This window comes from Anomalospiza imberbis, chromosome 11, assembly GCF_031753505.1.
Source record: "Anomalospiza imberbis isolate Cuckoo-Finch-1a 21T00152 chromosome 11, ASM3175350v1, whole genome shotgun sequence".
In the NCBI taxonomy this organism is placed as follows: domain Eukaryota; kingdom Metazoa; phylum Chordata; class Aves; order Passeriformes; family Viduidae; genus Anomalospiza; species Anomalospiza imberbis.
Window position 1 is genome coordinate 21,903,867 of NC_089691.1, and position 14,943 is coordinate 21,918,809.

The 14,943-nt window shown below is 51.2% G+C and overlaps 1 protein-coding gene and 1 long non-coding RNA gene across 3 annotated transcripts in view; one reads left to right on the forward strand and one right to left on the reverse strand.

The window, feature by feature from the left end:
• LOC137480927 (uncharacterized) overlaps positions 1 to 14,943 on the reverse strand; it is a 448,694-nt gene that overhangs the window by 350,920 nt on the left and 82,831 nt on the right. The window lies entirely within an intron of this gene.
• EDEM1 (ER degradation enhancing alpha-mannosidase like protein 1) lies at positions 797 to 11,768 on the forward strand. The gene is made up of 12 exons (XM_068202364.1): positions 797 to 1,228; positions 2,555 to 2,627; positions 4,116 to 4,219; positions 4,984 to 5,155; positions 6,254 to 6,437; positions 6,931 to 7,105; positions 7,602 to 7,722; positions 8,122 to 8,292; positions 8,878 to 8,951; positions 9,676 to 9,772; positions 10,515 to 10,700; positions 11,602 to 11,768. The coding sequence occupies exons 1-12, from the start codon at positions 849 to 851 to the stop codon at positions 11,689 to 11,691; spliced, it is 1,827 nt and encodes a 608-aa protein (XP_068058465.1). The 5' UTR covers positions 797 to 848; the 3' UTR covers positions 11,692 to 11,768.

The following is a 14,943-nucleotide window of genomic DNA, read 5'->3' on the forward strand; positions in this document are numbered from 1 at the left end:
GCTGGGCTAGCTGGGCTAGCACACCTCCTCCAGCTGTGCATTCCTTCTGTTCTTCTGCTTATCTTCAAGAGGTTTGCTTTCACCAGCACTGCCGCAGAGAGTTCACTCTCACCTGGCATTTGTCAGCTCTTCTCTTTCTGCAGCTCTCGGGACCCGCAGCTGTCCCCGAGCCCGCGCCAGGGGCCACCAGCGCTGCGGTCACACCTGGTGCTCTGCTCGCCACGCTGTGCTCCAGCGGCTTCTGGCAGTGCGGGCTGGAAATCCCCGTGTCCATCTCCTGCAGGATCCCGGCTGCGTGCCTGGCTTCCCCCGGCTGCCCGGGGAACGCGGCTCCTGCCCTGCGGCGCTCTGCGGCCCCGGGCCGGCTGCAGGAGCCGCGGGTCACAGAATGCCAGGGTCACTGAGGCTGCCACAGCCCTCCCAGCGCAGCGAGTCCCAGCTGGGCCCGAGCCCCGAGTGCCACCTCCAGTGCCACCTGCAGGGACGGGCACTCCAGCCCTCCCTGGGCAGCGCCAGGGCCCGAGCACCCTTTCCTCCCGCAGTCCAGCCGCTGGCCCCGGTTCCCCCGAGCGCTGGGGCCGCGCCCACGGTGCGGCCCTGTCCGGGGAGGCCGCGCCACGACAGCCCCGCGCCGCCCCGCCCCGCCCCTTTAACGCCGCCGGGCCGTGCCTTTGAGCGGCACACCGCGCGTCCAATGGCCGGCGGCCGCCCCCTCCTCCGCGCCGGCTCCACCAATAGCAGCGCGGCGGGGGCGGGCCTCGCGCCGCTCCCGACCCGTGTTTCCCTTCCGCTCTTAAAGGGGCCGCGGCGCGGCGCGGGCGGCGCCGCTGCGCTATGCGCGGGCGGCCATGCGATGGCGGTCGGTGGTGCTGGGGCTGCTGCTGCTGCGGCTCGGGCTGCAGGCGCTGCTGGTGCTGCTGCCCGCGCTGGCCCGCGGGCTCTGCCTGCACCCGCGCCTGCCCTGCCCCGGCCCGCGGCCGCCCGCGCTGCCCGGCCCGCCCGCGGGCGCCGCGGGCCGCGGGGCCCGGCTGTGGGGCGCGGCGGCGGGCGGCGATGAGTACGAGCGGCGCTACAGCGGCGCCTTCCCGCCGCAGCTGCGGGCGCGGCTGCGGGACGCGGCCCGGGGCATGTTCGTGTTCGGCTACGACAGCTACATGGAGCACGCCTTCCCCCGCGACGAGCTGGACCCGCTGCACTGCCGCGGCCGCGGGCCCGACCGCCGCGACCCGTGAGTGCGGCCGGGGAGCGGGGCCCGGCGGGGAGCGGCTGCCGAGCGGCCGGGTTAACGAGGGTGTGCCGGGAGCGGGTTAACGAGGGTGTGCCGGGGGCCCGGTTAACGAGGGTGTGCCGGGGAGCGGGTTAACGAGTGTGTGCCGGGGGCCGGTTAACGAGTGTGTGCCGGGAGCGGGTTAACGAGGGTGTGCCGGGAGCGGGTTACCGAGTGTGTGCCGGGAGCCCGGTTAACGAGGGTGTGCCGGGAGCGGGTTAACGAGTGTGTGCCGGGGGCCCGGTTACCGAGTGTGTGCCGGGAGCGGGTTAACGAGTGTGTGCCGGGGCCCGGTTACCGAGTGTGTGCCGGGGCCCCGGTTAACGAGTGTGTGCCGGGGGCCCGGTTAACGAGTGTGTGCCGGGAGCGGGTTACCGAGTGTGTGCCGGGGGCCCGGTTACCGAGTGTGTGCCGGGGCCCCGGTTAACGAGTGTGTGCCGGGAGCCCGGTTAACGAGTGTGTGCCGGGGCTCGGTTAACGAGTGTGTGCCGGGAGCGGGTTAACGAGTGTGTGCCGGGAGCCCGGTTAACGAGTGTGTGCCGGGAGCCCGGTTAACGAGTGTGTGCCGGGGGCCCGGTTAACGAGTGTGTGCCGGGGGCCCGGTTAACGAGTGTGTGCCGGGGCCCGGTGGGCACTGCGCAGGGCTGGCATCGGTCCGTGTGTGCCTGCCCGGGGGCCAGGCTGGGCCCGGCCTCCTCCCGGTGCTGCCCAGCTAGCCACGGGGCAGTTGGTAATGGCCACAAGCTGAAATACAAGTTTCACCTCTGTATGCGTCATGGAGTGGTTTGGGTGGCACGGGACCCTAAATCCCACCCAGTGCCACCCCTGCCAGGGCAGGGACACCTCCCACTGTCCCAGGTGCTCCCAGCCCCAGTGTCCAGCCTGGCCTTGGGCACTGCCAGGGATCCAGGGGCAGCCCCAGCTGCTCTGGGCACCTGTGCCAGGGCTGCCCACCTTGCCAGGGAACAATTTCCTGTTAATATCCGGTATGAACCTATTCCACTTAAGGTGGAAGCTATTTCCTCTTGTCCTGTCATTCCAGTTACCCTCCGTACTTCTTGTAGTCTCCCTTCGGGTACTGGAATGAACTTCTTTCCATAGTGGGGCAGAGCTGTGGAACAGCTGCCCAAGGAGTCATGGAGCCTCCCCCTTTGGAGACATTCCAAACGTACCCGGATAGTTCCTGTGTCACCTGCTCCAGGTGACCCTGCCTGCACAGGGGGTTGGGCTGGATGATCTGCACAGAGCTCTTCCTACCTTAACAATTCTGTGATTCTGCTCTTCCAGCTCCAACCTGAACATCAATGATGTGCTGGGGAACTACTCCCTGACGCTGATCGACGCGCTGGACACGCTGGCGGTGAGTCCTGGGCATGGGGACACTGCCCTGGCCCCCCGGGGACTGCCCTGGCCACCCTGGGACTGCCCTGGCCACCCTGGGACTGCCCTGGCTGGGGGAGCTCCCCAAGGCTTGCCCAGGTGGTGCTAACAGCTGGATCATAAACCAGCAGTGTCACATGGGAGTAACAGAATGAGTGTAGTTGGAGATGTCAGCAGAGATCTCCAGAAGAGAAATTTCCAGAGGAAATTTTGGAGCTCCTCTCCAAGTTTCAGACGAGATCTCTTTGGGATATGCCCAGGGTGGGTGGATTTGAACTGGAACTGCCGTGAGTTGCTGAGAGGTCCATCAGGAGGAGGGTTCATTGTGGGCACAGTGGCTGGAAGAGCTCTGGTTGTTTCACTTGGCAGGCAGGGCCTGACTGACACATGGATCTGTGTGAAGAGTGGTGAAAGGAAGGAGGGGAAAACCTGTAAAGCTGCTTCTCACCTGCATTTCTGATAAAACTGGAAGATAATGTGAGGAGCAGCTCATTTCTGTGCTAGTACCAGGGTATGGGGTCATGAGGAGGAGCCGGGCATTTCCAGAGACCCCAGCAGGTTTCATTATTCTCATCTGTGCAGCCAGGGCAGGTTTTGTGCCTTCTGGAGTGTCAGGGCTCAGTGATGTGCTGGAGCCATGGGGATGTGTATCTCCTGTGGAGCAGAAGGTGGTTTGGGCTCCTTGGGATATAAAACCCTTCCCATTCTACCCTGGGACTGCAGCAGTGGTGAGGAGCTGCTTGAGCAGGGCAGCTCTGAGCAGAGCTGAAAGCAGAAGTGAGGGAAATGTTGGGTTTTACTGTGAGAAGTTTGGGATCTGTGCTACGTGCCTGATAACGGAGCCTTCCTGTCCTCCATCACCAGTGCGGCAATGCTTAACTTCTTTCCTCAAATGTAAAGGTTCTGGTTGCTAAATCTCTTGTGTTTCAGAAGCTGCTGCATGGGGCAAGCCTGTTCTGCTCCTCATTGCTCAGACCAAACACGTGATGTTTCCCCACTGGGTCTGGGCAATGGGGACAGCTGGGACCTGCTGCTTTGGTTAAAAATTTAGGTATGTTCCAGCCTTTCCATGAGCTCAGGCAAGCAGGAACCTGTGTTTTCCTTCCACATTCCTGCTCCCCTGAAGCTCAGGCTGGATTTACATCTGTCTGTGGATGCAGTGGAAATCACTTCCTAGGTTAGACCTGTGGGAAGCAGGCACAAGGGAACTCCTGGATGTGCACTGTTGGGTCAGGAACCTGAAAGGTTGGACTGGCCTTTGGTCAAATAAACATTCAATCAAACTTCATTGTTCTGCAAGTTGTGTTAGTTTTAAGCTGAACTCAACTCTTGAACTGATAGTTCAGGCCGTTTGAATACTCAGTGTACTAAATCTGACAGCTGGGCTGAGATGTGAACTTGCCATTCTGTTCCCCAGCCCTCTTCTGAAGCAACAACTGTACAAACTAGCTTTGTTTTTCTGTAAAAGGTAATGGGAAACTCCTCAGAATTCCAGAAGGCAGTGAAGTTGGTGATTGACACAGTTTCATTTGACAAAGACTCAACAGTCCAAGTTTTTGAGGCAACAATCAGGTATGTGGTGGTGAGTTTCTGTCTTTAAAGGTTAAAGACTTGGTGTGTGTAATTCAAAGTGAAATCATTGAGTAGGAGGTCTTTGGCAGGCTTTATTCCCTAAATTGTTTCTCAAGTAAGCTGTTTCTTTATCTTCTATGAAAATATCCCATCCTTTCATATAGGAAACAGTTTTGATCAGTCCTGTGTGACCTGGAGCAGCGAGACAGTGTTTGGCTCTGTGCTTGCAGCAGAGACTCAGATCTGTGCCCAGCAAACAACCCTGGGACAGCTTTTCCCTGGTCTGTTTTTGTTTCATGGACTTCTGCTCACTTTCACTTTCATTTTAGATGAAAAACACTCTTCTGTGTTGGAAGTGGGTTTAGATACTGTCTGATTTTGAAGGGTTTCATTTTCTGAGTGTCTCAAGCAATGTTTATTCCTGTTTCACTTGGCTCTAACCCTAGGTCTTTATTTTTTCTGAGTACTAAGTTTATGTAACACCCTTCCTGCCATTTGCAGGGACAAGGAGGTCTTCACTCCTAATCAGACTTGTTACAAGAATTCCTGGGTTAGGTAAATTTTGCAGAACCAGGTTTTGGAACTGTGGCTGACAGCAGCATGACTTCTACATGTGTTCACTACTGGTGGGGGAAAACCAGATCATTTGGTGTGGTGCCTGTAAGGAGCACAAAGTAATAATTCTGTCAGGACAGCAGTAAGGTGTTTAGGTGAAGAATGAGGTTCAGAACAGACTGAAAACCTGAATTTTCCTTTTCCCACAGGGTTTTGGGAAGCCTGCTGTCTGCCCACATCATAATTACAGACACCAAGCAGCCCTTTGGTGACATGACCATTAAGGATTATGACAACGAGCTGCTGCACTTGGCTCGTGACCTGGCAGTGAGGCTGCTCCCAGCCTTTGAGAACACCAAAACTGGCATCCCCTATCCCCGGGTGAGTGGACACAGCAGCCCTGGGGGAAATAGGCTCAAAGCAGTGTTTCACCTGTCCTGCAACTTAAATTTTGTGCCCTTTTACGTGCACTTGGGGTATTGAGCCTGCTCTAAGTTATTCTAAAATGACACAGGGGAAACTGCCCTGAGTTTTGGTGATGTGGATAATACAAGTTGCTCCTTCTGTCTAGTAAATGTTTTCCCTGGGCTGATTTTCACTGTGTTTATTGTTCCCTGTGGATCAGGAGTCATTTGTTCCTGTGCTGGTTGGCTGGAGCATTCCCTGCCCTGTGTCACACAGCAGCAAGCAATACTGTCATTAACAAGGGATACTGTAAAGGCAGATAGCCGAGGAAAATGACTCTACTGGTGACTTGCTACTAAAACAATTATATTAGAATAAAACTCTTCTGAAATATTTATCATACTGGGCTTGGAATTTGTAATTTTCCTGAAGACTGCTCAGTGGGTCCTCAATACTCTGGGATTCTTGGATGCTGCAGCCTCTTGTTTTAAGCAGATGCAGTTGGCAAGGAGAAGGATGTCACTACTACTGGAACAATCCTAAACTGCAAAACTAAAATTAGCACTTGCCTGGCTGCTCTTAATTTCTGGGGACAGCAGCACTTCTTTTCCTCCAGACCCGCCAGGCTGTAGAAATGTGAATTTTCACTTCTGTTCAGGGCCTGGTAAAGCAGCTGAGGGTAGTGTAACTTCCCTTCAGTGCTGTGTTCCATGGGGAAGGGGAGGAGCATCCACCGAGGAAGCTCTTGGTTTCAACAGCCCAAACTGAGGGGCAGCAAAGAAGGAAAAGCCTGAATGTTTAGTGAAAGGCATGAAAAAGTGAAGTTTGCAAGGGTTAGCAAGTATAAGAGAAAAATGAGGCTTGCCCACTTGAGGCATGATGCTGTAAAGCTGGAAGAAGAATGTCAGGAATTCTCCAGGAAAGTTCCCAAGCAGCAGTGTGCTGGTTTTGTGTCTCTGTGCACATTCCATGCTGCACATTGTGCACAAGCTACCAAAAAGGCTTGTTCCTAAAGGAGAGGGTGCAGCTGTGAGCACAGCTGGCTGAGTGCAGCCTGCCTGTCCCTGTTCACAGGTGAACCTGAAGAAGGGGGTTCCTCCAGACAGCCACAATGAGACCTGCACAGCAGGAGCTGGATCCTTGCTGGTGGAGTTTGGGATCCTCAGCAGGCTGCTTGGTGATTCCACGTTCGAATGGGTGGCCAGGAGAGCTGTGAAGGCCCTGTGGAGCCTCAGGAGCAATAACACTGGACTGCTGGGTAATGCCCGGGTGCTGCTGTGTTAGCCTGCCTCAGGCTGTGCCATCAGGCCACAGTTCCTTCATGTGCCCTCACCTTTGTCCTTCTGCTCCCTCTGTAGCTGGTCAGTCACGTTCTCCTTGTGTACCCAGGGGACGTGTTGAACTAATGGCACTTTGGGGCTTTCCAAGAAAAATGGAGTCTCTGAAAGACTCCTTAGGGCACAGGTTTTCAACTCAAATATTTCACAAAACTGGGGAATGGAACTGAAAGCCCAGATTTGTGTCCCGTTAATATAATTCAGATTGGCAGATGACTAAAAGTACTTAAAATAACTGCATGTGTGTGGGTGTTCCTCAGATGAATCCACCACTGTAGCACTTCACGTGATGTTAATCTTTGATTCTTCCTCCTTGGGAATTTCTGAATGTGTAATGTTCCCAAGTCTTGACTGGATTGTTTCTCTCTGATATACTCAGCCACCTCAGACTAAACTTTCTGTTTGTTGTGAAAGGAAATGTTGTGAATATCCAGACTGGTCACTGGGTTGGAAAGCAGAGTGGACTGGGAGCAGGGTCAGATTCGTTCTATGAGTACCTGCTGAAGTCCTACATCCTCTTTGGGGAAAAGGAAGACCTGGAGATGTTCAACGCTGCTTATCAGAACATTCAGAACCACTTGAGGAGAGGGTATGTGATTCATGTCAGCATCAACTCCTTGAGCAGTGAATCCTCCAGCAGGATCTGAAACACATCTGTTTATAGTGCTTTGTGTCATGCTCTAGAAAATCTGTTCTCCTTTTTACTGTAAGAAGCAAAATCTCATTTCCATGGTAGTCTCCTCATTCCTCAGCAACTGATGGGGTGCAGAGAAGCCAAACTGCTTCCTGTCCCATTTATAAATGTTAAGGCTGAGAAAAGTCTGGCACTGCAAAAGAAATGTATTAAATTGGCTGCTTTGTTCTTCTGAAAGGCTGACCTTGCCTAGCATGACTTTTGGTAGAAATTCTGCTGTCGGAGCTCTAAGATAGGATCCCTTTATGAATTAACTTCTCTGAGAGCATGACTGATGTCTGGGTTCCTTTCCCAAGGAGCCCAGCACAGCAAACCAGTGCTGCTTGCCTTTGCTGGTGGCAGTGTGCTGCTCAGGCAGAGGCATTGCCCTGCTGCTGTTGTTCCCTGGCAGGCGGGAGGCCTGCAACGAAGGAGAAGGGGACCCTCCCCTGTACGTCAACGTGAACATGTACACGGGCCAGCTGATGAACACCTGGATTGACTCTCTGCAGGCCTTCTTCCCTGGACTGCAGGTAAGCTTTCCTTCTGCTAAAGGCCAGGAAGAAGCCCATCCTCATCCTGGGCTGGGAATGAGTCTGAGTTCTGAGCTGAGCTCCCACCTGTGGGTTTGCATCTGGCTGCTCTGATAAGAGTTCAGTTCAGCTCTGCATTAACACAACAGTGTGGGGAGGCCTGGCCTGCTCTCTGCTAGATCTGAGAGACGTTCAGCTTTCCTCTTTTAACCTCAGCATTTGTATGCTGTGCTGTGAGGCTCTGCTAAAGCTTTTACTGCAAGGAACGAATGCATTAGTACTTTTGGGGGGTTATTTTCTGTGTGTTTTATGGGAGTAGTGTCGTATTTGATGCCACATTCTCATCTTTGCTGGCCTGCAGCACTAAGTGTGTGCATGTCTGGCTGCTCTCGTGCCCAGGTGTTGATAGGAGATGTGGAAGATGCCATTTGTCTCCATGCCTTCTATTATGCCATCTGGAAGCGCTATGGGGCTCTCCCAGAGAGGTACAACTGGCAGCTGCAGGCCCCAGATGTTCCCTTTTACCCGCTGAGGCCGGAGCTGGTGGAGTCCACATATCTCCTTTATCAGGTATTTTCCTTCCCTGAGTTGCACACCGTGGCTTGGCCAAAATGCTTTTGTTCACAAAGTCACTTCATCCCTCTGAGCTCTGGCCAGCTGAATTTTGGCAGCCCTGGAGCTGCCTCTTGTCATGTGGAGTCTCTGGGCAGGCACTGCAGTGTTGTGCAATGTTGTTGCTCTGCTGTTTGCTTCAAAAATAGCCTTTTTTTATAAGGCAGGCAAAAACAACACTAAACAACCTTTTCTAAAAGCTGTTGGCAGATTTTTACAAGGCAGAGACCTGTGACTGCTCAGCCAAAATTGTTGAAGTAAATGTAACAGCTTTCCTTGCAATGCTGCCTAGGCACAGGTAGAATAAACTAAAATAACTGTCTGCCTACAAGGAAGGGATCAGAGTTTGGATTTACTGCAGGTTTTCTAGGCTTTGCTCTAAAGCAAATGTGAGAAGCTTGCACTGGCTAATCTAAGTCATGCTCCTATAAAGATAAGTTTGCTGTGATACACAAGACTCTGGTACCAATAGGCCTTTGCTGTGTTATTTTTACAGGATTTCAAAATTGCTGACTCTAACTCTTGTCTGTCTTCCTTATTTAGGCCACAAAGAACCCATTTTACCTTCATGTGGGAATGGATATTCTGCAGAGTTTGGAAAAATATACAAAAGCAAAGTCAGTCTTCAATGTTCTTTTCTTCTCTCAATGCTATATATCTACATTTTATTATACAAATATTATATAGAATCCAGTCTGCCACATGTAGGTAAACCAGAAAACCCAGCCCTCCTTGAAAGCCACAAGTGATGATTTATTTATTGAGCACTTTTTTCTTCCCCGTCTGAAAATGAAATTATAGTCCAGTGGCAACTTTATACCTTTGGAATTTTATCACTGCCTTTCAAAATGCTTGGTTGATGATCAGCTGCTAAAAACTGCTGAAAACAGTAGTTGGGATTTTTCCTAGGGATCCTGCAAGATGATTTCTCACCTCCTGATGTTTAGCTGAACTGAGGGATGGCCCCTAAGGCAGATGCTGTTGGATGTCAGCTTCCAGTTCAAGACAAGCAGCAGTGAATCCTGACTTTAATGCTGAGCAGCTGAACTTCTTGCAAGGCTCAGGGGGAAGACAATGAATTTTTATTCCTTATTATTAATTGACTCATTTTCTAGACAAATGTGTAGTGACATTGGTCAGACAATGGTCAGACCTTGCTGCTGAGTGGGGTTCAGGTGATCACAGACCCCTGAGCACCCCAGAACCAAGAACCAGTGAGTGCTTGCACAACACGCTTGTTCCGTTTGAACTTCACCCCTGGCAGCTGGAGTGCTCTGGAGTGAGGGGTGTTGGAGAGCAGCCCAGCTGGAACTGAACCCAAACCAATGTCCAATGTTGCAGGTGTGGCTACGCCACGTTGCACCATGTGGTGGAGAAGACGAAGGAGGATCGAATGGAGAGCTTTTTTCTCAGTGAAACCTGTAAATATTTGTACCTGGTACGTGTGTGTTCCTCGTTGCCAAGGCAACGTGCACAAAAATGGCAGAGGAGGGGGCAGGAGGTTATTAATTATTAATTAGAAACTGGCTTGGGGGTGGGGCATCGTTAATGACAGCCTGCTGGGCTCTGGGGTTTGTGTGTGGGGGTGATTCAGGCTGAGCTCCTCTTCTTTGACCTCACCCCAGTCTCTGAGCTGGGGCAGCTGCCCAGGCGTGGTTCCTGAACCTGGAGAGCTGCAGATCTCTGGGAAGAGGCTGGAAAGGAGAGGGAGCAGGGCTGGAGGGAGCTGCTGCTCAGCTCTGAGCTAACTGCTGCTTGCACCCCTCCTGCCTGGGGCAGCCTCTGCTTTCTCCCTGCTGGGCTTTGGCACTCACAGGAGAAAGAATTTGGGCTGACATTGCCTAAGCCCCTGTTCTCAATCTCCTTTAGTGCAGAAACCCAAATAAATCTGTGACTGAGTGGATGCCAGCCTAGAAGTGCCTCACAGAGCAGCTTAGAAAAATAAGGGCTCTTTAAGTTGTGCGAGAAGTTTTTTCTTCTGCTCTCCTCTTCTAACTGCTCAGATCAATCCCTTGCATTAAGACTATTTATTTCCATTTGCTCCAGCATTATTTAGCACTAAAAGGTATTTTTGTGTGATCCTTCAAAGCGTGAGTACCTGTTGCCAACTGCTTGTTACTGGGAGGTGAAGGCTGTGGCACACCTACAATGACTGTCCCTCCCACCCATCTCTCCTTCAGTTGTTTGATGAAGAGAATCCAGTGCATAAATCCGGGAATAAGTTCATGTTCACTACTGAGGGCCACGTCGTGTCTGTGGACGAGCGTTTCCGGACCTCGCTGTGGGAGGACATCCTGCCTGCACAGGAGGGCAGCGCCCACAAAACCAAACCCGCCGAGCTCAAGGCAGCCAACTTCAGCTCCAACGTAAGGAACACACAGGCTGCTCCTGCCTGGGCAGGGAGGAGGGGCAGGCAGGACAGACAGAGCCTTGGGAAGTGCTGCTGTGGAGTGTTCCCTTTAGAAATGTTCAGCACCCGAGGAGCTCTCCTGAAAAGCACTTTCAGCAGCAGCATAAATGGGACCGTGTGTGGGATGCTGGTGAAGGTGAAACCTGTCCACTTTGAAGTATTTTGCAGCTGTTTTCTTTTTTTTTTTGCTCTTTGTTAATTTACTTCCAGTTATTTTTCCCTTCTCCTTTTCTTGGCCCTTAAAACTCTCCAGTGTTACTGTCAGGGGCAAAGGGAGAAGCAGAGGGTCATCTAAACAGAGCTTTGTCTTCCTCAGTGTGGTTTGGGGGGATGTAAAGGGACTTTCTTAGCAAGGCCTCAACTGACCCCAGAGCTGTGGCTCCAGTGGCCATCACCAACCAAAACAGATCTGGTTTTAATCACAGAATGGTTCGAGTTGAAAGGACCTTAAAGACCATCTGATTCCACCCCCATGGGCAGGGACACCTGCCACTAGAGCAGTTAAGGACAATCTTTTAAATTATCTCCTGGTAGGTTCTGGTGTGGTTCCTTCCCTCCTCCCTGCAGAGCTCCAGAAAAAGAGCATTATTTTAAATGTTCGCAGTTGTCATAGTGAAGGAAATCTCAGTTGCACAACAAGCTGTGCTGTGTGTTTGGAAGCTGCAGCCTGCACCGAGGAAACACTTGCTGCTCATTTATGGGATTTGTGCTGGAAGTCTGCAAAGAACGAGGGAAAGTTGGAGGAAAAAGTGTTTGGTGCAGTTTTCTGTACTGGGAGGATGTGAAAGGATTGCAGAGGGGATGGGCTTGCCTAGGTTTGGATCTGAGTTTTTAAAAGATGTAAATTTTCTCAACAGTGTAACAGAGTCCCCGATGAGAGGAGGTACCTGCTGCCCCTGAAGAGCAACTACATGAGACAGATCGACAGGATGGTGGGACTGATCTGAGGGACTCTGCAGGGGAACTGGGGAGGAGCTTGGCATTCCTCTGCAGACATTCCTCCCCTTCAGCTGCTCCCTGCACAGGCTGAGTCCCCCAGGTGTCCCCTGGGCCTGTGGTCAGCCCTGGGCACAAGGAGAGGGAGCTCGCCTGGGGTAACCTCCTGTGCCACCTGAACAAACAGCTCTTGTTTCAAGACTTCCTATGAGAAATGTTGTTGCAAATGAAGGCTGAATATATTTTAAAAGCAAAAGAAGGCAAATTGGCCTGTGCCACTTAGCTACCTCTTTGTAGCTGTGTTACAGATGTCCCTCTAGAGCAGGGTCTGGTATTTAATTTGAAATGATCTCGGGGCTTGGGGAAGGAGTGGGGAAGTGCAATTTTTTACACCAAGTTGAATTACTGAATTTTTCTGACTAGCAATACACAACCTAAAGGTCTACTCAGGTAGGAACCCACTGGGTTTGCTGAAACAAAACTGCTCTGTGTACTCTTGGAAAGATCACTCCTGGTGGTGTAAGAGCTGCTGGTAGAGTCTGACATCCCTCACACCCACAGCTGATAGAACCTGCAGGGCTGTGAGAGCCTGTAGCTGCAGAAACCAGTGATCAAACCAATCCAGGTGCCTTTTTGGAAGGGAATGGGGAGAGGGAAGGGGGAATTGCAAAGCCACTCAGGCAGAAGTTCCCAAAGTTTCCTTGTTTGCCATGTTCTAGTGCCTTTTCAGGAGAGATGCTGCTAAGAACTGGTGTCACAGTATGTGAAGAACAAACTATTTCACATTCCTGACAGGATTCATGTGTTAGTGCCTTAAGTTCTCTTCACTAGCAAGGAAAACTGAGCTTCCTTGGGAAGATGGAAAAGTATTTCTGATGAGCTGGTTGCAAAATAGAGTGGAACCCAAAGTCACTTAAAAAGAGATGTTTGGAGTTATTTTGAAGATACTGGAGAAATATCTGTGAACTTTCAGGAAGAAGGCAGTTAAGGGCTTGAGGGATGACAACAAACTGAGGCCAAAACAACTATTTGAAATATACTAAGTTGGGGTTTTTTTCTGGTGGTTGCTTATATACTTCTAACTTTTGACTACAGTTGAAGTAGTAGAATGTTATTTTTGGGTTAATGACTTCTAAATTGAGGCATAAATACAAAGGCAACTTGATCTGCTGTATTTTCACCTTCTTACAACAACATTGGTTTTCATAAACCACGTGTTGCAACTCAAAACATTTCTAATAAATACGAAGTTTGTGCTGGAGAGGTTATTGTTGGAATCTTTCAATGTACAGAGGCATCTCAGGGACTTTGTTGTAGAATCTTCTATTCCATGATAGTTGAATCTCGTATTCAGGCAAAAAAAAAAAATCATCAAGTCTTCTTAGTCTTATTATGTGTGTTGAGGGGGTGAAGGGTTGCAGGGGGGAGAGGGAAATAGGTTAAAGTTTCCCAAAATATTGCAATAGAATGGGTTGCCTTGGTGTTTGAGGCAGCTGGCGATTCCAGCTCCTGTAGAATTGGCTTTGCCAAAGGTATTACTGGAGTGTCTGAGTTGTCTGTTTCAGAGGAAAACAGGAATTCAAGGTGTTGTGATGCAGAGAGGTGTTGGGAGAGGTTCAGGCTGTGCTGCCAGTACAGGGTGAGAAGGGCAGAGGCCAGGGGCACTTCTGCCCACCCAGAGGCACAGAGGTCTGGGCTCTCAAATGCTGCTCCTGGGCCAGCTGGGCTCATCCAGCTCGGGAATGAGAAGCGGTGGGGTGGGAGCCCAGCAGAGCATCCCACACTGGCTGTGTGAGCTCGCGGCAGGGCAGTGCCAGGGTGGGCAGGATCTGGGGATGGGCAGGACACCAGGAAGGACAGGACACCAGGACAGACACACCCTAAGTGCAGTGGTGGCTTCTCCTGGTCCAGGTTTGTCCCTGACTCCCAGTTCAGCTCCCTGAATGTGACTCTGGCCGCTCTCTGTGACTGTGCCTTCTGAACTCCTGAACCCAGGGGAGGGTCCCAGCCCGGGACTGTGCACAGAATCTGTTCAGAGCTTTCCAGAGAGAATTCCAGGACTGTGAGGAAGTTGCACAGTTGTTTTGCTATTGTGTTTTCCTTGTGATTGCCAGGAGTAGTGAAAGGCGGCTGAGAATGAGAGCAGCCCAGACAGGAATTGCAGCCTTCCAGCCAAACATGGTCAGCTTCCCTTGGGAATTGCTTTGGAATTTCTGCTGCCAGGTGATGTGACAGTCATCTTTCCATAGGAATGCTCTTTATTCTCACAGAAGCTGGTGGTAAAAGACTCTGTGTTCCCTCAGGAGCCAACTTTTCTTCCTCTTTGTTCTAAAACTGCTTGGATAAGTTTTTAGTCTGTAAGGACAGGGCACCTGTTATGAACTAAAATGAGAGCTTTTGTACAAGTCAATGGCATCAAAACGGAGCTGATAACAGTGCTGGAATCACCTGCTGAAACAGACTCTTGTATTTCTTGGTATTGTGCAATATCAGTTTTCTGAACTAAAAGTGCCAGGTATGCTTAATTGTTATTTATCCATGAAGTATTTAACTGAGGACAGGAAACTTGGAAGAGGACCAAATGTGCTTTCATGAAATGTCCTGAATTTTCAACACTTGCTTGCCTTTTGCAAATCTCCATTAAAAAATAGTGTGTTTGACTACTTTGATGTGTGTTTTTCCTGTAGGGGACCTCCCTGCACCTTCTGTACACTGGGATTTCATCTGGTTAGAGCTGGGAGAATCCCATTTATTCTTCCTGCAGGAGAATAAACCCACCCCAAAACAACAGGGCTCGCTCTTCTCCCCTTGTTCCCCTTTGTCTCCATGAGGATTTGAGGGCAGCTGAGAGCAGGGATTGATGTGGGATAAGTGAAGTGTGGCAGTTCTGTCTCGTGAGCAGGTCCTGACCTCCCTGCTGGGATCCCCAGTCCTTTGTCCAATCAGTCCATGAAAAACCTGGTTCAGGTTCAGCAAGAACCTTGCTGGGCTCTCTCCAGCCCATGGATAGCCAGCCTGGGAAACAGCTGTGCTGGGTTTGAGAACAGGAACGTGGAAATGAGCTCTCTGACCATCACTTTGATTTATTGGTTCTCTTTTGCTGCTTTCCCCTCCTGGATTTGTTTCCTGTCTGATGGGCGTTCTCTTTTGTTGTTTCCTGGTTTGCAGTCCTGGTGCAAAGGCTGTTGCAGCTGGCAGGACGTTTGCTGTGTCTGGATCAATCTCCACGTTCCAGGGAGGTGTCTGTTGGACATCCGTGATGG